The sequence below is a fragment of the Xenopus laevis genome, chromosome 7L (assembly GCF_017654675.1).
Source record: "Xenopus laevis strain J_2021 chromosome 7L, Xenopus_laevis_v10.1, whole genome shotgun sequence".
Classification (NCBI taxonomy): Eukaryota; Metazoa; Chordata; class Amphibia; order Anura; family Pipidae; genus Xenopus; species Xenopus laevis.
The window spans coordinates 137,974,173-137,993,599 of record NC_054383.1 but is presented as its reverse complement, the minus strand read 5'-3'; the positions used below and the strand labels follow the sequence as shown (position 1 = coordinate 137,993,599).

The window sequence follows — 19,427 nt, the reverse complement described above, 5'->3', positions numbered from 1 at the left end:
ACGAGGAATAAAAATATCAATAACAATACAATTTAGCCTTACAGAGTATTTGTTTTTTAGATGGGGTCAGTGAATCCCAATTTAAAAGCTGGAAAGAGTCAGAAGAAAAAGGCAAATAATTCATAAACCAAAAAAAATAAATAATGAAGACCAATGGAAAAGTTGCTTAGAACTGGGCATTCTATAACATACTAAACATTAACTTAAAGGGGAACCACCCCTTTAACCCATATTATGAGCCCTTCCTGACCAACATCTGCCCAGAAAACCAGCCAGTTGTCTTTTGGGAAGATGAGGAAATCCCATTGGTTGGGGAGCACATTGAGGCCAGCTTTATGATCCAATCGTTGGCCTGGGTGTCAGCCTATTGGCCCAGGATGTGGCTGCAAAGATCCGCCTGTCAGTTTACAACACAGACACATTCCCAGTGCTGGAAAAAGAAGCCCAATTATTAATCATTTGTGTTTATTGTCATTTGTCCCTTATTGGTGGTACAGACACTGGCACACACCTCTCCCTGCCACAGACACAGCACAGAGCTGCCACCCATATTTAATTATAGTCCTTGCTACCTTGATTCTCATAATACTTGTCCTTGATTGGCAGCTGTTTGTGCAAACTACAACTCCCAGCATGCTACAACAAGAACTTGCTGGGAATCATAGAGAGCTCCAGCTTTATGATCCAATCGTTGGCCTGGGTGGCACCCAACGCAAAGATACGGGCCATGCCATTGTGTTACTGTGCCATGTGCAGAGAAAGGGGTTAATGACACGTTAAAAAAAGTACAAAAAAAGTGACAATAGAAAAATATCAATTTCATCATTAGATATGTGCCACACAGAACCACGGACGGGAGGAGAGTGCCACTGAGACACAACACGGGGGAACAACTGCCCCTGGGGGTTACAGTTTAGTAAATCTTACAGAGGATTCTACACAGAACACAAACTGTCAGCTGAGGACTAACTGATCTTGTGGGTGCCATATACACAGGCTAATGGTATACGAGGGATGTTATTTACTACAGGAACAATAAGTATAACAGGTTTATGGGTTTTGGCCTGACTGATAGAACCCCAGAAATATCCACTGAACATTGAGGCTGTTTGGCCAAGTAGCAATGTACCACCCTTTATACCCCTCCAGCAACTGAATGTGTTTAACCCCCACAAGTCTCCATACTCCATGCTCCTGGGCACCTCCCCCTGAAACTTCCCCCTGGGTGAGTGAATTCAATCCCTGATTCTCTGTACTTCCTGCTCCTGGGCTGTTCTCTTTCCCATGGTCAGACAGGAACCTCCTCCATGGCAAATTAATTAACTTACACCAAATATACACCAAGGGGGAGGTTCCTGTCTGACCATGGGAAAGAGAACAGCCCAGGAGCAGGAAGTACAGAGAATCAGAGCTCTGTACCTGGGTAAGTACTGGGGGAGATTGGATTCACTTACCCAGGGGAGGTTCCTTTAGGACCATGGGAAAGAGAGCAGCCCAGGAGCAGGAAGTACAGAGAATCAGAGCTCTGTACCTGGGTAAGAACTGGGGGAGATTGGATTCACTAACCCAGGGGGAGGTTCCTGTCTGACCATGGGAAAGAGAACAGCCCAGGAGCAGGAAGTACAGAGAATCAGAGCTCTGTACCTGGGTAAGTACTGGGGGAGATTCACTTACCCAGGGGAGGTTCCTGTCTGACCATGGGAAAGAGAACAGCCCAGGAGCAGGAAGTACAGAGAATCAGAGCTCTGTACCTGGGTAAGTACTGGGGGAGATTGGATTCACTTACCCAGGGGGAGGTTCCTGTCTGACCATGGGAAAGAGAACAGCCCAGGAGCAGGAAGTACAGAGAATCAGAGCTCTGTACCTGGGTAAGTACTGGGGGAGATTGGATTCACTTACCCAGGGGGGGGGGGTTCCTGTCTGACCATGGGAAAGAGAACAGCCCAGGAGCAGGAAGTACAGAGAATCAGAGCTCTGTACCTGGGTAAGTACTGGGGGAGATTGGATTCACTTACCCAGGGGGGGGGGGTTCCTGTCTGACCATGGGAAAGAGAACAGCCCAGGAGCAGGAAGTACAGAGAATCAGAGCTCTGTACTTGGGTAAGTACTGGGGGTAATATGGATTGATTTAGCCATTGGGGGGTTCACATGGTGCTTAAATGGTTGATATGTGCTGATATATGATATTGTTTCTAGGGTGATGTATCCGTCTAATATATTTACCCCAATGGTTTGGATTGTACCTTTGAGACTGGGGAACCATCAGTCATATAATCCAGCACCCAGATTATTAATAGGAGGGGCTATTTGATAAATACAATGGTAAATCTGCTCTGCTAACTTGCACACAGCTCCAGAACAGGAATTACCCTTATAAATGCCCCCTGGTAAATATACCCAGACAGTGTTGGACCGGGATGTCTGCCACCTCAAGGGCCCCCACATCCCTTCAGGGACCCACATATCCAATGCCAATCACCCCAGCAGGGAGCTGGTCTGGGTTGGCAGATTTCCCATCGGCCCAGTCCAATTCTGCCCGCAGAGGTTGGGAGGAATGTTGAAGTTTATTGGTACAGTCTAGTAATGCCCTTTTCTATTTGGTCCAATTCTGGAGCAGTCAAACTACTGTGCCCCATGCGCTACTGGAATGTTTGCACCATAATGTTCTCACTAAGTAGTGTCATGTTTCATTCTGCTCCCCAGTAACACCCCCAATGTCCCCCAGTAGTGGCACCTCCATTTCACCCCTCATTGTGGTTTAGCGCTGCAGTCAAGTGAATAAAATCCCAAACTTTTGTGCTTCACAACTTCGTCTCATCAGTAGAACGTGCGAGGGCTCCCCCCTCGGCAGAATTTACTTCCCTGAGAGGAGAGACGGTTGGCTGTAAACTTTCTGGCACCGGCGCAGCTCCTGCTGTAGTTGGTCCTTCAGGGTGGAAATCTGTCAGGGAAAGGACGGGGGTCAGACAGCAGGCTGAGAATGGGACCTCTATAGGGAGCACACTGGTTCCAGTATATTGTACAAGAGTACAGAACGCATTTTAGGACTTCATCAGGAGAAGAGACGCTCCTGCATGCGCTCTTGTAAAGAAGAAGTAGGTCCGGACTGAGAATTAAAATAGGCCCTGGCATTTCAGGTACACAGAGGCCCAATCAGCCCACATAGAGGCCCAAACTTCCCCCACCAGCCCCCTAAATACTGACTTTCTATGGGACCTTATAGCAGCCCCTCTGGCATTTGCCAGAACCCACAGATTGCCAGTCCGGGCCTGATAGAAGTATGTAGACTTGTCTCTTATTCTACTCACTAATCCGAAGAAACTGCAGTCACACATCTGTGCTGCCCACATTTGCTGTTGCAATCTCCCCCCTCATGGCTCATTCCTCAGCCCTCCCTGCTCAGCCCTCATTACAAAAGCCCTCCCTCCTCAGCCCTCCATCCTCAGCTCTCAGCCCTCCCTCCTCAGCCCTCCATCCTCAGCTCTCAGCCCTCCCTCCTCAGCCCTCCATCCTCAGCTCTCAGCCCTCCCTCCTCAGCCCTCCATCCTCAGCTCTCCCTCCCCAGCCCTCATTACAAAAGCCCTCCCTCCTCAGCCCTCCATCCTCAGCTCTCAGCCCTCCCTCCCCAGCCCTCCGTACTCAGACCTCAGCTCGTAAGCCAGGCTGATAGCTGAGGAGGGAGGTCTGAGGAATGAGCCACGAGGGGGGAGATCACAACAGCAAATGTGGGCAGCACGGAGGTGTGACTGCAGTTTCTTCAGATAAGTGAGTAGAATAAGAGACAATAGCACATGCAGGAGCGTGTCTTCTCCTGATGATGTCCTAAAATGCGTACAAGAGACACAGACAAGTTCCCACCTGCTCCTCCAGGCCTTTGATTCGCTGCCGGTGAGCCCTCTCTCGTGCGTCCAGCGTGCGCTCCGCCTGAATCTGAGCATTGCGCAGACGCTCAATCTCCAGTTGCAGCTCGTGGCGGTGTCGCGCAGCCGTCTCCATAAGGCTCTGTGAGTGCGTCTGCTCCATGTCTGCGATCTGCGCCTGCAACAAGAGATACATTTAGAGCAGGTTCCACTTGGGGCAAGATTCTCATCTAAGGGCCACACTCTGGTCTATTGCTAAGGGTAGGGGTGACATTGCTAATGTGGGGGGCAGGAGGCAGCAAGAGGAGCAGCTACAGGGAATGGGAGGACGGATTTCAAATGTAGCAGTTAGCAGAGCAATGACACCATTAGCAACTCCCAGCAGCCATGTGATTCCTGTTATTAGGCTAATTAAAGATACAGTAATGAATCTTTGCTGATCTTTCCTGCTCCACTTCCTGTTCCTATGGCATCTCCACCTGCATGAGTTATGGTAAAGGCAAAGTATAGCTGCTGAATTTGCCCCACCACTTATCCAAACACAGGCTCTCTGTACTGCCTTCTCATGGGCTGCTCTCCTTCTCATTATCAATGGGGTGGCGCATTGGTTATTTCCCCTGCACTGATAATCTGCATGTTTCCCATGGCACATAGATATCAATGCAGGGTGTAGCAGCTCTTTCACCTCGAACTTAGCCCCACCCCCCTGACCATGGGAAAGAGAGCAGCCCAGAAGCATGAAGTAAAGAGATAAATACTTTTGCTCCTAAATAAGTATCATGGGGATTTGGATTCACTTACCGATATAGGGGGTTAAAGTAAATTTCCTGCATGTTTATATGTTCTAACAAACATTACTGGATTTAAATAGTCCTGCACTAACTGTCAGCTTGTTGGTTGCTTCTGCGAGGAGGGAAAGAGGCTTTGGGCTGGGAGTTGATATGCCAGTCTGGTGGGTGCTGATATTGGTACTAAGGGTGTCTGGGAAATACAGGGTAGAGTTTTAGGCTTTGGGGTAAACCTGACTAAAGCTACGGAATTCCGCTCACCAGGCCGTACGTGATCTTGCGCATAACCCTGTGTAACTGCACCTTCTCAGCACAGCGGGTGGAAGAGAGAGATCCATCAATGAACCAATTGGAAGATTCCCAGCCAATCAGTAGCGAGAGATTCACAAGCACTTGTGAAATGTACCCACTGGACCCTGGCATTCAGCATGTTAGGGGGTACAGCCCTAACTTAGCATCTGTACTGGCTAATGTGGATAAGAGAATTCACCAGATAACCCTCTGTTTTTAATTCCCATTAACACTGAGAACCGCCCCCTGTCTAATTGATTTTAACCTTTCCAGTAACCACCCAGGTGCAAAACTCTGATTTTCTTTAGATCCTGCTCACTGGGCTGCTCTCTCAAGCAGGAGTCTCCTCTTGGGTAAATTCATTTATTGTTCTTCCAGTACTTTCCTGGCACAGAACTCTGATTCTTGGTATCCATGCTCATGGGTTGCTCTCTTTCCAATGGTCAAGCAAAACTCTTAGGGCTGCATGGGGGTGGTGTACAGAGATCTGAGCTCATGTGGGTGCAGAATGTCTGAGTACCTGCCATTGACTCCATTACCTTTCTGGGGAAGAGGTACTTCTCAATGCAGAAGGAGGAAGAGCATGTGATCCAATGTATTGGTTGGGGTTCTGGACACTAATTGGCTCAGAAGCTTTGGCTGATATATTGTACCACTTTCCCATAACAAAGATTAGAGATATAGAGGGAAGAGAATTTCACATTCTCCATCAGACAAAACAGACAAACCAGAAAGGGAAACAGATACTGGAGAAAAAACAGGGAGAGATCAGGAATGAAAGAGAAGGGGAGAACAACGACGACAATACAAATAGAAAGGAATTAAAATAAAGGGATTAGTTGGGGTGACACTAAAGGTATTTTATCCACTGACAAGGGGGAGGTTCCTGTCTGACCATGGGAAAGAGAACAGCCCAGGAGCAGGAAGTACAGAGAATCAGAGCTCTGTACCTGGGTAAGTACTGGGGGAGATTGGATTCACTTACCCAGGGGGAGGTTCCTGTCTGACCATGGGAAAGAGAACAGCCCAGGAGCAGGAAGTACAGAGAATCAGAGCTCTGTACCTGGGTAAGTACTGGGGGAGATTGGATTCACTTACCCAGGGGGAGGTTCCTGTCTGACCATGGGAAAGAGAGCAGCCCAGGAGCAGGAAGTACAGAGAATCAGAACTCTGTACCTGGGTAAGTACTGGGGGAGATTGGATTCACTTACCCAGGGGGAGGTTCCTGTCTGACCATGGGAAAGAGAACAGCCCAGGAGCAGGAAGTACAGAGAATCAGAGTTCTGTACCAGGGTAAGTACTGGGAGAGACTGGATACAAGGGAGAGGTTCCAAGTTGGGATATTGCAAATTGATCTAGGTTTTCCCACATAGGGGTATTGCAGGTGCAAAATACCAGCAGATAATACAATATAGTTAATACGTTTGCACAATAGAATCTGACCAAATCTAAACCTGCCTAAAATCTTTTACCACTTCAGGTTCTCTAGGGTGTCACAGATATTTATTCCCACCACACACCCTGATCAACATTCCCACAATGCACCTGCACCACTCATTCCCCAGAAGCCACAGAGCTTTGAGTCCCTACACACAAATACACAGGCTACACACAAATACACAGGCTACACACAAATACACAGGCTACACACAAATACACAGGCTACACACAAATACACAGACTACACACAAATACACAGGCTACACACAAATACACAGGCTACACACAAATACACAGGCTACACACAAATACACAGGCTACACACAAATACACAGGCTACACACAAATACACAGACTACACACAAATACACAGGCTACACACAAATACACAGGCTACACACAAATACACAGGCTACACACAAATACACAGGCTACACACAAATACACAGGCTACACACAAATACACAGGCTACACACAAATACACAGACTACACACAAATACACAGGCTACACACAAATGCCACAGTCTGTTGGCTCCATATATTGTGTGTGGGAGGGGGTCTCTGTACCTCTAGGAGCTGCACTTGTCTCTGGGCCTCAGCCAGTTCCTGCTCCACTGTGGTCAGTGATCGGTCCAGCCGCCCCTTCTCTGCTGATAATCTCAGTGTGTCCTCAGTTGTCTTTAGTTTCTCCCGCTCCACCTGCCAGGAAATAAGGATGGTACGGTCTGGAGTTGGTCACACCCAATAGGTACATACTGAGCCCCTGAAATGAAGGGTCTCCCCTCTGTTTGCTGTATCATAATGTTGGGGTTACATGCTGAAGCAAATGGGGCAGGTGGCTGGTGTAGTCAGGTGTAAGGGGTGCACAGGGATCCCCCATATTTGGAGATTTTGCCTCCTTACCTTGTCCAGTGTTTTCTTCAGTGCGTTCTTGTCTTTCTCCAGGCGCATTGAGGACCTTTCCATCTCTCGCTTCTCACTCTCCAGCTGAACGGCTGCTCGCTGCAGCCCACACAGCCGCTCCTGCAGCACTTCTCGCTCCTCCTGCAGCTTCTGCACGTTCCTCAGGGAGGCGCCCTCACTCTCCTGTCTATGGCGCAGCAACTGGGGAAAGCAAAGGGAAAGGATTTGCATGGGGGGCACAGGCAGGGAATAGAGATAGTCTGGAAGGAAATCAAGTAGAAACTCACCTCCTGCATCTGGCGCACCTGTCCCTCTAACTCCACCCGCTGGAGCTCCCCTTCTGCCTGTTCATCTCGCAGTTCTTGCATCTGCTCCATTAGTGCCCCATTCTGCTTCTTCCCCTCCGATACTGCCTGCCGGGCGGCTTCCAGGCGCTCCTGGGGATTAGAGAGCAAGCATTAAACCAAATCTGGAGTTCTGTCCAACCCACTCTATAGGCAAGTCCAGTGGTTCTGCTCTGTGGTCAAATATCTGCAGATCTCTACAAGCTTCTTGTCCCCTTACACCCCCCCTGCACCCCAATACCCCTCACCTGTAAGATGCGCCTCTCATGCTCACTGGCCGTCAGCACCTTTTGCAGCTGGTTGAGTTTGTCATGGGAGCTGGCAGAGGTGCAGTTACTCTCCGACAGGGCCCCGGTCAGACTCTGCACCTTCTCTTTCAGGGACGTCTCACTCTCCTGAGCCTTGGCCAGGGTGCCATTCAGCCGATCCACACACAGCTGCAGGGTGCCCACCTTTCCCTCGCTGTCCGACAGCTGCAGGGAGACAGAGAGGAAGCCCCTTCCTTATATACAGGTCAGGCAGTGCCATAAACAGTGTCTGTCTGATTAATGCTGGACTACAACTCCCAGAATCCTCCAACAAAGGGTGTGATAAAACAATAAAAATAATGCATCCCAGATGTTGGCTAATATATACCTGTCTCTGCAGTCCTTCCATGCGCTGCTGCATCTCCTGCATCTCTGCTTCCCGGTCAGCTAGAACCAGTTTGTGTCGCTGAAGTTCCCCCTCTAGCCCCCGGCGGGACAGCTCCAGTTTGGTATTGCGGCTTTCAGAGGCGTCCAGTACCTCTTTCAGACGCCGCCGCTCATTCTCGTATTTTGCTTCATTGGCTTTGATCTTGTTCAGCTTGTCCTGAAACCACAGGGTGGAAACAATAGAAACCCTCTCTCTATAATGGAGCACCGACTGTTACAAAGAGAGAGCCTGAACTGCAGTAAGAACCATCTCTTTCCCAAGTAGGGGTGAATAACTGAAGGCAGATACTGGTAAGAACCATCTCATACCCCAGTGGGGGTGACAAGCCGGAGGGAGATACTGGTAAGAACCATCTATTAGCCCAGTGGGGGTGACAAGCCGGAGGAAGATACTGGTAAGAACCATCTATTACCCCAGTGGGGGTGACAAGCCGGAGGAAGATACTGGTAAGAACCATCTCTTTCCCAAGTAGGGGTGAATAACTGAAGGAAGATAGTGGTAAGAACCATCTATTACCCCAGTGGGGGTGACAAACCGGAGGAAGATACTGGTAAGAACCATCTATTACCCCAGTGGGGGTGACAAGCCGGAGGAAGATACTGGTAAGAACCATCTATTACCCCAGTGGGGGTGACAAGCCGGAGGAAGATACTGGTAAGAACCATCTATTACCCCAGTGGGGGTGACAAGCCGGAGGAAGATACTGGTAAGAACCATCTCTTTCCCAAGTAGGGGTGAATAACTGGAGGCAGATACTGGTAAGAACCATCTCTTTCCCCAGTGGGGGTGACTAGCCGGAGGGAGATACTGGTATGAACCATCTCTTTCCCCAGTGGAGGTGAGCAGCAGAAGTGGAACAGTGGTAAGAACCATCTCTCTCCAGCACAGGGTAGCATAATGAATGTTACTGGTACCAGCACTGTGTGGATATTCTCATACCTGGGCTGCTCTCTGCTCACTCTCTATTGCCTGAAGGCTGCGCTCTAGACTGGCCGCCTTCTCCTGCGCCAACTTGCGCTCTCTCTCGTACCGTCGCATTGTCTCTTCCTGCAGGATCAGTGTTGTCTGTAACCCGCTGAGCTTGCCGTCTGCATTGCGTTTGCCTAATGGTGAGAGATGAGAAATTACAAGGAGAGTTGTTTTGTGTTTCAAAGGGAAAGTTAAACCTATTCAGATACTGTGCCCCTGGCCTCACCCCAGCACCCACCTTCCTCACACTCAGACAGGACCTTCTGGAGCTGCTGAACTCGGGTGAGTGCTCCGTCTCGCTCGGCCTCCATTTCCACCAAATGGTGATTTGAGGTTCCCAACTGGTTGCGAAGTTCATCCTGGCACAGGAAGGACAGGGTTAAAGGGGTCCTACATTCCCAGTCCATTGAGTATTATGGATAGAATGGGGCCCTACCCTCTCTCTCTCTGTGTCCCTCAGTTCCTGCAGGAAGTCTCGCAGTGCCGCTCTCACCACCTCCGGGTCGATGTCAGCGACCAACTGCTCCCCGCGGGTGGGGGACGGCAGGCGTTCGGGGGTCTTGCTGCGGTCAGGGCTCCCTGTGCGGGGAATGGGACTGCCACGGCCGTCGGTGGTTGTGGTGAATGTGTTATCAAACCCTTGTCGGGGGAGAGACAGTAAAACAGGAAGGTGATTGGAGGAACCCCCTCTCTGTTGTATAATAAACCTAAAACTCACCCTGTACCAAAAACCCCCTAAATAAAGCTATGAAGCCCCTAAACTTACCCTTCTGGGGTGAGAAACGCCTTTTCGGAGAGCCACTGCGCCCCCTAAAGGCCGGACTTGGAGTACGACCCGCTCGTCCAATGCCCAGGGTTCTCCGGAGGGCAGAGTGCAGGCTGCCCAGCTTAAACTCCACCTCCCGCTTCAGTCCCTCCAATCGGGCGAGTTCTGCCTCCAGCCCGTGCACTCGGCCCTCACTCGCACTCAGACTCAGGCCCAGCTGAGACGTTTCCTCCTGAGCCGCCTGCAGCTTAAGCTCAAGGTTCCGAGTGTTGTCCAGAAGCTTCTTCTCATTCCCCCGGGCCTCCTCCAGGCTCCCCTGCAACTCCCGCTCCCGCACCCCAAAATCACTCTCCACTTCAGCCACTTTCCTCTGCAGGGAACCTAACTGTGGGGGGAATTACGGGGCAACACATGGGGGTTAGAGTGGAGCTGACTATGTAATTAATTTAAACATTTAATTCAGATACACTAATTTAATACTACAGGAAATTCTGGGGTAAAATCTGAGCCCATTTCCACAAGCTCCTCTTTCCTATGGTCAGAGAAGTACAGAGAAATCAGACATATCTGGGTGGGGGTTCCTCCTCTCAATTTGCAATTGGTCTGCATTTATATTTGATAGTATTTCTATGATGTTTTCCCCAGACTCACCTCTTTCCTCGCTGCCTCCCTGCCGGCCTCCGTCTCTATGAGCTTCTGTTTGAGGGTAAAGTAGTCCCTGCGAGTGTCTTCCTCGCGCTGCTCGTAGGTAGTGAGTCTCACCTGCACCTCCGCCATGTCCCGGCTGCGCTTGATGCTCTCGTCATCCAGAAGTTTGAGCTGCGGGAGGCTCAGCACATTAGCACAGGGGATTTGTTATATATATTTGTTATATTCTCACCCCTCCCCCACTCTCATGAAGGCTCACCTGCCTGCGCAGATCCTGCAACTCCCTGCGAGCTTCCAGACGCGAGCGTTCCACATCCCGCAAGCTGATGCGCAGGTCATTGACCTCCTTCTCCGAGGCGGCACGGGCTTCATCCAGCACACTGAGTCTCTGCTCCTTCTCCTCGTTACTGCGCTTCAGACTGACAGAGACATGGAATCAGCTCATCATGTGTTAATGATTAACCCTTCCCGATTTTTGTATCACCATCCCGATTCTGTATCTTTCCTCTTCTGCGCTGCTCCTTCAGCACTTACCCAGGGGGAGGTTCCTGTCTAACCATGGGAAAGAGAACAGCCCAGGAGCAGGAAGTACAGAGAATCAGAGCTCTGTACCTGGGTAAGTACTGGGGGAGATTGGATTCACTTACCCAGGAGGAGGTTCCTGTCTGACCATGGGAAAGAGAACAGCCCAGGAGCAGGAAGTACAGAGAATCAGAGCTCTGTACCTGGGTAAGTACTGGGGGAGATTGGATTCACTTTCCCAGGAGGAGGTTCCTGTCTGACCATGGGAAAGAGAACAGCCCAGGAGCAGGAAGTACAGAGAATCAGAGCTCTGTACCTGGGTAAGTACTGGGGGAGATTGGATTCACTTACCCAGGGGGAGGTTCCTGTCTGACCATGGGAAAGAGAGCAGCCCAGGAGCAGGAAGTACAGAGAATCAGAGCTCTGTACCTGGGTAAGTACTGGGGGAGATTGGATTCACTTACCCAGGGGGAGGTTCCTGTCTGACCATGGGAAAGAGAACAGCCCAGGAGCAGGAAGTACAGAGAATCAGAGCTCTGTACCTGGGTATGTACTGGGGGAGATTGGATTCACTTACCCAGGGGGAGGTTCCTGTGTGACCATGGGAAAGAGAACAGCCCAGGAGCAGGAAGTACAGAGAATCAGAGCTCTGTACCTGGGTAAGTACTGGGGGAGATTGGATTCACTTACCCAGGGGGAGGTTCCTGTCTGACCATGGGAAAGAGAGCAGCCCAGGAGCAGGAAGTACAGAGAATCAGAGCTCTGTACCTGGGTAAGTACAGGGGGAGATTGCATTTATCTACCCAGTGAATGTTCCTGCCTGACAATGGGAAAGAGAGCAGCCCAGGAGCAGGAAGTACAGAGTGTGAGGGACTGTCTCCCCAGTTCCTGGGATGTTCTAAGCTCATTAATAGGCCAGACATTTGCCCCACCTGATCCTCTCACTCTCCGCCCTGCGTACAGCCCCTCGCAGCTCCTCATTAGATTTCTGTACCGCCTCCTTCTCTTTGGCTTCATCCCCCAGCGCCCGTCTCAGGTCCATGTTCTCCTTCTTGTGAACCTCCAGCAGCTCCTGACTCTCCCGCACTCGCCTGTGAGCCTCAATCAGCTCCCGCCGCACCGCGTCCCTGGCGTCTTCAACTACACAAAGCTGGGTCTTTAGTTCCTCCACCTGGGGGCAACAACCAATCAAATCCAAACCCAATGGCTCAATCCAATAATGAAATAAACTTTATCCATTCGTTGCCCATTCTCACTTGATTAAGGGCTCTTACAGACGAGCGTTTTTACCTGCGCTCCCCTGCGTTCCGTTTTTCGGTGTTCAGCCGCAGGGGAGCGCAGGAATAGACGCATGTCATTATTTCAAATGGGGCTGTACTCACACAGGCGCGTGTAGGCGCCGAACGCAGGAAAAATGCAGCATGTTGCGTCTCAACCTGCGTTCGGTGCCTACATGCGCCTGTGTGAGTACAGCCCCATTTGAAATAATGACATGCGTCTATTCCTGCGCTCCCCTGCGGCTGAACACCGAAAAACGGAACGCAGGGGAGCGCAGGTAAAAACGCTCGTCTGTAAGAGCCCTTACAATTCAGTGTAAGTGAAACAATGAAGCAGAATTCTCTTACAGGTCTGTTAATCGGCTGCCTTCTGCTACATTGTCTCAGGAGTCAGAACCAGCAGTGCAGAGACTCTGTATATAGTGATAAGAGAAATGGTGGGTTTCTCACCTCCCGCAGGGCCGACTCTCTGTGTTTGGCCACCTCCCTGCTCTTCTCATTCAGACTCTTTAACTCCCTGTCATGTGACACCAGCGCCTCCTCCAAGTGCACCCGCAGGTTCTTCAGCTCCGAGTTTAGGGTCAGGATGGTGCCCTGGCAGAGGGACAATAATGAGCCATGGGAGTCTGTAGCCCAATATAAGTGCCAGCTCCATGGGACACATCTATAGTGGTGAATACAGCATCACAGTGCTCCTGCTTCCCTATTGCACGGCTACTGTTTCACCCAGCATGGCATTAACCCCTTCACAACTGTAGTCCGGCCGACTATAACTGAGGAGCAGAAGACTCACCCTGTCCTGCTCTTGTCGGATCTGGTTGTCTCGCTTGTGCCGCTCCAGTTCCAGACTGAGGCCGGAGAGACTGTGCTGAGTGTTACTCAGTTTCTCACTCAGAGACGCCTTCTCAGACTCCTTGACAGACAGCGCCTGGGGCAGATTGGGGTAAATGGGTGAGTGACCCTTGGTACAAGAAGGCACCAGCCTGAGTTAGAGTATGAGCATCACTGAACCACAATTCCCAGCATCCTTTGTGCATCACCAGAATATCACCATTACTATAGTATCTGCACCAGCACCCAATACAGAAGTACCACCCCCAACGCAATCCACCCCCAACGCAATTTACCTGCTGTTTCTCAAATTCCGCCTGTAAGAGGCTGTCGTCTCTCTCCTGCTGCAAAGCTGCAATCTCCTCGCCCATCTCTTCATGCTCCATCTCATGTCGCGCCATAAGCTCCTCCCGCTCCTGCGTCAGCCGATGCACCAGCTCCTCCTTCTCCGATTCCAGCTCCAGGCGCAATTCATTCTGCATACACAAAATATTGTCATTTTCCTGGTAATGGTAGGCTTTTGCCCTCAAGAGCTTGCAATCTATGGCGCATGGGAAAGATTATGTGTGGCAGTCCCCCCAGTACTTACCCAGGTACAGAGCTCTGATTCTCTGTACTTCCTGCTCCTAGGCTGTTCTCTTTCCCATGGTCAGACAGGAAGCTCCCCCTGGGTAAGTGAATCCAATCTCCCCCAGTACTTACCCAGGTACAGAGCTCTGATTCTCTGTACTTCCTGCTCCTGGGCTGCTCTCTTTCCCATGGTCAGACAGGAACCTCCCCCTGGGTAAGTGAATCCAATCTCCCCCAGTACTTACCCAGGGCAGGTTACAAGTAGCACAATGAAGGCAAGTTGAATCACAAACAGTCCCACAATACAATGAATATAAGAAAGAGGGAAATATTAAGAACCTTTTCCAGGCTCAGCCGTTCCACATCCTCCTCGTGGGCTCTCTGCTCATTCCTGAGGGTGACTTGGGCTTCATGTTCCGTCTGGTTCAGTTGCTGACTCAGAACCTCTTTATCTCGCTCTAATTTACTGATCTCGGCCTCCATCTGCCGACGCACAGAGCTGATCTCGCCTGCACCAAAACACAATAAATCCAATGAGACCCCAACAACCCGTTATTGTTCCTTTATCTGGAGCCCTGTTATCTGGTGCATTAGGGGTGACACTTGCAGACAAAACACATATGGGGGGCACATTGCACCCCCATCCCTGCGCTATTTGTAGGAATCAGCAACTGCCTGGCACATACTGACTGTCAGAAATCCAGCTCTGCACATGTCGTTCAGCCAGTAGGTGGCGACATTACTCACTTCCATTTATCTTGGCCCCCTATATCTCCTGGGACCCCTGTAGCTCTTGGCCCCTATATCTCCTGGGACCCCTGTAGCTCTTGGGCCCCTATATCTCCTGGGACCCCTGTAGCTCTTGGGCCCCTATATCTCCTGGGACCCCTATAGCTCTGGGGCCCTTATATCTTGGCCCCAAACTATTCTTGGCCCCCTACACTGCCTGGTGGCCCAACACAAGGTCTGCTCCTCTATAGTTCTGCCCCTGCTGGGGGTGAAACCTACACACGGCCCCATTCCCTGTCTGCTCCCCCGTCTCTCTGCACCCAGATCTCAATCATCACCCCCACAATGACACAGCGCTGCTGGGGTTCAGGGTAAGTACAGAGTAAGTACAGATAGGGGGATAGGGGGTGGGTGCAGGGATTGGCTGGAGGAGCAGGTCGTCTTCTCCTTTACCCAAGAGATTCCCCCGTTCTGCCCCTAGTGACCTCCTTAGCAACACAGAAACTCCCCGTACCTTGCAGAGACTCTTTGCTCAGCCGCAGGTTCTGACTGTCAGTTTCCAGCTGCTCCTTGCGGGATGTGATGTGAATGAGCTGCTGCTGCGCCTCAAACAGGGCCGTCTCCAAAGCCTCCTTCTCTGTCCTGCGGGTACAGGGGGTAAAGTGAATCCATTTCTAATGCCCAGACCTTTGCCCCCCACCAGACTCAACCCCAATCTGAGAAGTTCCACCTGTAACTCCCAGTCCCTTACACCCCCTGCTGCTCCCACTCCCTGTATCCTCCCTCCCTGGCAAATCTCTGTTACTGGGAGGATCCTCTCTATTTACCCCCCGTGTTGCTTAGTAACCAGACCAAGCACCCACTGTTGCCACCCAAGCCTGGCAGCCCAAACACACCATTTAACTCTTCATTAACTCCCATAGTCCATCCAGCTTTCCCCAACATGCATCTCTCTAGTAACTACAACTCCCATCATGCTCAGGCAAGAATTACAATTTGCAAGACTCAATGGGGCTAGAACTGGACTGGGGGGACTGAATTCAATTACAGAGGGGGAGGCTGTACCTGGCTAAGTACTGGGGGAGATTGGATTCACTTACCCAGGGGGAGGTTCCTGTCTGACCATGGGAAAGAGAACAGCCCAGGAGCAGGAAGTACAGAGAATCAGAGCTCTGTACCTGGGTAAGTACTGGGGAGATTGGATTCACTTACCCAGGGGGAGGTTCCTGTCTGACCATGGGAAAGAGAACAGCCCAGGAGCAGGAAGTACAGAGAATCAGAGCTCTGTACCTGGGTAAGTACTGGGGGAGATTGGATTCACTTACCCAGGGGGAGGTTCCTGTCTGACCATGGGAAAGAGAACAGCCCAGGAGCAGGAAGTACAGAGAATCAGAGCTCTGTACCTGGGTAAGTACTGGGGGAATTGGATTCACTTACCCAGGGGGAGGTTCCTGTCTGACCATGGGAAAGAGAACAGCCCAGGAGCAGGAAGTACAGAGAATCAGAGCTCTGTACCTGGGTAAGTACTGGGGGAGATTGGATTCACTTACCCAGGGGGAGGTTCCTGTCTGACCATGGGAAAGAGAACAGCCCAGGAGCAGGAAGTACAGAGAATCAGAGCTCTGTACCTGGGTAAGTACTGGGGAGATTGGATTCACTTACCCAGGGGGAGGTTCCTGTCTGACCATGGGAAAGAGAACAGCCCAGGAGCAGGAAGTACAGAGAATCAGAGCTCTGTACCTGGGTAAGTACTGGGGGAGATTGGATTCACTTACCCAGGGGGAGGTTCCTGTCTGACCATGGGAAAGAGAACAGCCCAGGAGCAGGAAGTACAGAGAATCAGAGCTCTGTACCTGGGTAAGTACTGGGGGAGATTCACTTACCCAGGGGGAGGTTCCTGTCTGACCATGGGAAAGAGAACAGCCCAGGAGCAGGAAGTACAGAGAATCAGAGCTCTGTACCTGGGGTAAGTACTGGGGGAGATTGGATTCACTTACCCAGGGGGAGGTTCCTGTCTGACCATGGGAAAGAGAACAGCCCAGGAGCAGGAAGTACAGAGAATCAGAGCTCTGTACCTGGGTAAGTACTGGGGGAGATTGGATTCACTTACCCAGGGGGAGGTTCCTGTCTGACCATGGGAAAGAGAACAGCCCAGGAGCAGGAAGTACAGAGAATCAGAGCTCTGTACCTGGGTAAGTACTGGGGGAGATTGGATTCACTTACCCAGGGGAGGTTCCTGTCTGACCATGGGAAAGAGAACAGCCCAGGAGCAGGAAGTACAGAGAATCAGAGCTCTGTACCTGGGTAAGTACTGGGGGAATTGGATTCACTTACCCAGGGGGAGGTTCCTGTCTGACCATGGGAAAGAGAACAGCCCAGGAGCAGGAAGTACAGAGAATCAGAGCTCTGTACCTGGGTAAGTACTGGGGGAGATTGGATTCACTTACCCAGGGGGAGGTTCCTGTCTGACCATGGGAAAGAGAACAGCCCAGGAGCAGGAAGTACAGAGAATCAGAGCTCTGTACCTGGGTAAGTACTGGGGGAATTGGATTCACTTACCCAGGGGGAGGTTCCTGTCTGACCATGGGAAAGAGAACAGCCCAGGAGCAGGAAGTACAGAGAATCAGAGCTCTGTACCTGGGTAAGTACTGGGGGAGATTGGATTCACTTACCCAGGGGGAGGTTCCTGTCTGACCATGGGAAAGAGAACAGCCCAGGAGCAGGAAGTACAGAGAATCAGAGCTCTGTACCTGGGTAAGTACTGGGGAGATTGGATTCACTTACCCAGGGGGAGGTTCCTGTCTGACCATGGGAAAGAGAACAGCCCAGGAGCAGGAAGTACAGAGAATCAGAGCTCTGTACCTGGGTAAGTACTGGGGAGATTGGATTCACTTACCCAGGGGGAGGTTCCTGTCTGACCATGGGAAAGAGAACAGCCCAGGAGCAGGAAGTACAGAGAATCAGAGCTCTGTACCTGGGTAAGTACTGGGGGAGATTCACTTACCCAGGGGGAGGTTCCTGTCTGACCATGGGAAAGAGAACAGCCCAGGAGCAGGAAGTACAGAGAATCAGAGCTCTGTACCTGGGTAAGTACTGGGGGAGATTGGATTCACTTACCCAGGGGGAGGTTCCTGTCTGACCATGGGAAAGAGAACAGCCCAGGAGCAGGAAGTACAGAGAATCAGAGCTCTGTACCTGGGTAAGTACTGGGGGAGATTGGATTCACTTACCCAGGGGGAGGTTCCTGTCTGACCATGGGAAAGAGAACAGCCCAGGAGCAGGAAGTACAGAGAATCAGAGCTCTGTACCTGGGTAAGTACTGGGGGAGATTGGATTCACTTACCCAGGGGGAGGTTCCTGTCTGACCATGGGAAAGAGAACAGCCCAGGAGCAGGAAGTACAGAGAATCAGAGCTCTGTACCTGGGTAAGTACTGGGGGAGATTGGATTCACTTACCCAGGGGGAGGTTCCTGTCTGACCATGGGAAAGAGAACAGCCCAGGAGCAGGAAGTACAGAGAATCAGAGCTCTGTACCTGGGTAAGTACTGGGGGAATTGGATTCACTTACCCAGGGGGAGGTTCCTGTCTGACCATGGGAAAGAGAACAGCCCAGGAGCAGGAAGTACAGAGAATCAGAGCTCTGTACCTGGGTAAGTACTGGGGGAGATTGGATTCACTTACCCAGGGGGAGGTTCCTGTCTGACCATGGGAAAGAGAACAGCCCAGGAGCAGGAAGTACAGAGAATCAGAGCTCTGTACCTGGGTAAGTACTGGGGAGATTGGATTCACTTACCCAGGGGGAGGTTCCTGTCTGACCATGGGAAAGAGAACAGCCCAGGAGCAGGAAGTACAGAGAATCAGAGCTCTGTACCTGGGTAAGTACTGGGGGAGATTGGATTCACTTACCCAGGGGGAGGTTCCTGTCTGACCATGGGAAAGAGAACAGCCCAGGAGCAGGAAGTACAGAGAATCAGAGCTCTGTACCTGGGTAAGTACTGGGGGAGATTCACTTACCCAGGGGGAGGTTCCTGTCTGACCATGGGAAAGAGAACAGCCCAGGAGCAGGAAGTACAGAGAATCAGAGCTCTGTACCTGGGTAAGTACTGGGGGAGATTGGATTCACTTACCCAGGGGGAGGTTCCTGTCTGACCATGGGAAAGAGAACAGCCCAGGAGCAGGAAGTACAGAGAATCAGAGCTCTGTACCTGGGTAAGTACTGGGGGAATTGGATTCACTTACCCAGGGGGAGGTTCCTGTCTGACCATGGGAAAGAGAACAGCCCAGGAGCAGGAAGTACAGAGAATCAGAGCTCTGTACCTGGGTAAGTACTGGGGAGATTGGATTCACTTACCCAGGGGGAGGTTCCTGTCTGACCATGGGAAAGAGAACAGCCCAGGAGCAGGAAGTACAGAGAATCAGAGCTCTGTACCTGGGTAAGTACTGGGGGAATTGGATTCACTTACCCAGGGGGAGGTTCCTGTCTGACCATGGGAAAGAGAACAGCCCAGGAGCAGGAAGTACAGAGAATCAGAGCTCTGTACCTGGGTAAGTACTGGGGGAGATTGGATTCACTTACCCAGGGGGAGGTTCCTGTCTGACCATGGGAAAGAGAACAGCCCAGGAGCAGGAAGTACAGAGAATCAGAGCTCTGTACCTGGGTAAGTACTGGGGAGATTGGATTCACTTACCCAGGGGGAGGTTCCTGTCTGACCATGGGAAAGAGAACAGCCCAGGAGCAGGAAGTACAGAGAATCAGAGCTCTGTACCTGGGTAAGTACTGGGGGAGATTGG

The 19,427-nt window shown here is 51.2% G+C and overlaps 1 protein-coding gene across 3 annotated transcripts in view; it reads right to left on the bottom strand.

The window, feature by feature from the left end:
• Window positions 1-2,196: 2,196 nt before the first annotated feature.
• Window positions 2,197-19,427, bottom strand: part of LOC108695958 (rootletin) — a 43,015-nt gene continuing 25,784 nt past the window's right edge. For 2 of the 3 annotated variants that reach the window (XM_041569887.1, XM_041569885.1), the window contains exons 19-38: window positions 15,151-15,278; window positions 14,247-14,416; window positions 13,634-13,813; window positions 13,300-13,434; window positions 12,957-13,100; window positions 12,162-12,400; window positions 10,967-11,126; window positions 10,711-10,878; window positions 10,060-10,444; window positions 9,730-9,932; window positions 9,532-9,652; window positions 9,264-9,427; window positions 8,265-8,480; window positions 7,877-8,101; window positions 7,572-7,721; window positions 7,285-7,485; window positions 6,949-7,080; window positions 4,910-4,951; window positions 3,859-4,038; window positions 2,197-2,941 (exon numbers count right to left, since the gene is read on the bottom strand). In XM_041569887.1, the coding sequence (XP_041425821.1) occupies window positions 2,855-2,941; window positions 3,859-4,038; window positions 4,910-4,951; window positions 6,949-7,080; window positions 7,285-7,485; window positions 7,572-7,721; window positions 7,877-8,101; window positions 8,265-8,480; window positions 9,264-9,427; window positions 9,532-9,652; window positions 9,730-9,932; window positions 10,060-10,444; window positions 10,711-10,878; window positions 10,967-11,126; window positions 12,162-12,400; window positions 12,957-13,100; window positions 13,300-13,434; window positions 13,634-13,813; window positions 14,247-14,416; window positions 15,151-15,278 (3,430 nt within the window). In that variant the 3' untranslated portion in view covers window positions 2,197-2,854. The remainder of the gene's footprint in view (window positions 2,942-3,858; window positions 4,039-4,909; window positions 4,952-6,948; window positions 7,081-7,284; window positions 7,486-7,571; window positions 7,722-7,876; window positions 8,102-8,264; window positions 8,481-9,263; window positions 9,428-9,531; window positions 9,653-9,729; window positions 9,933-10,059; window positions 10,445-10,710; window positions 10,879-10,966; window positions 11,127-12,161; window positions 12,401-12,956; window positions 13,101-13,299; window positions 13,435-13,633; window positions 13,814-14,246; window positions 14,417-15,150; window positions 15,279-19,427) is intronic. The other variant, XM_041569886.1, reaches the window with a different exon arrangement.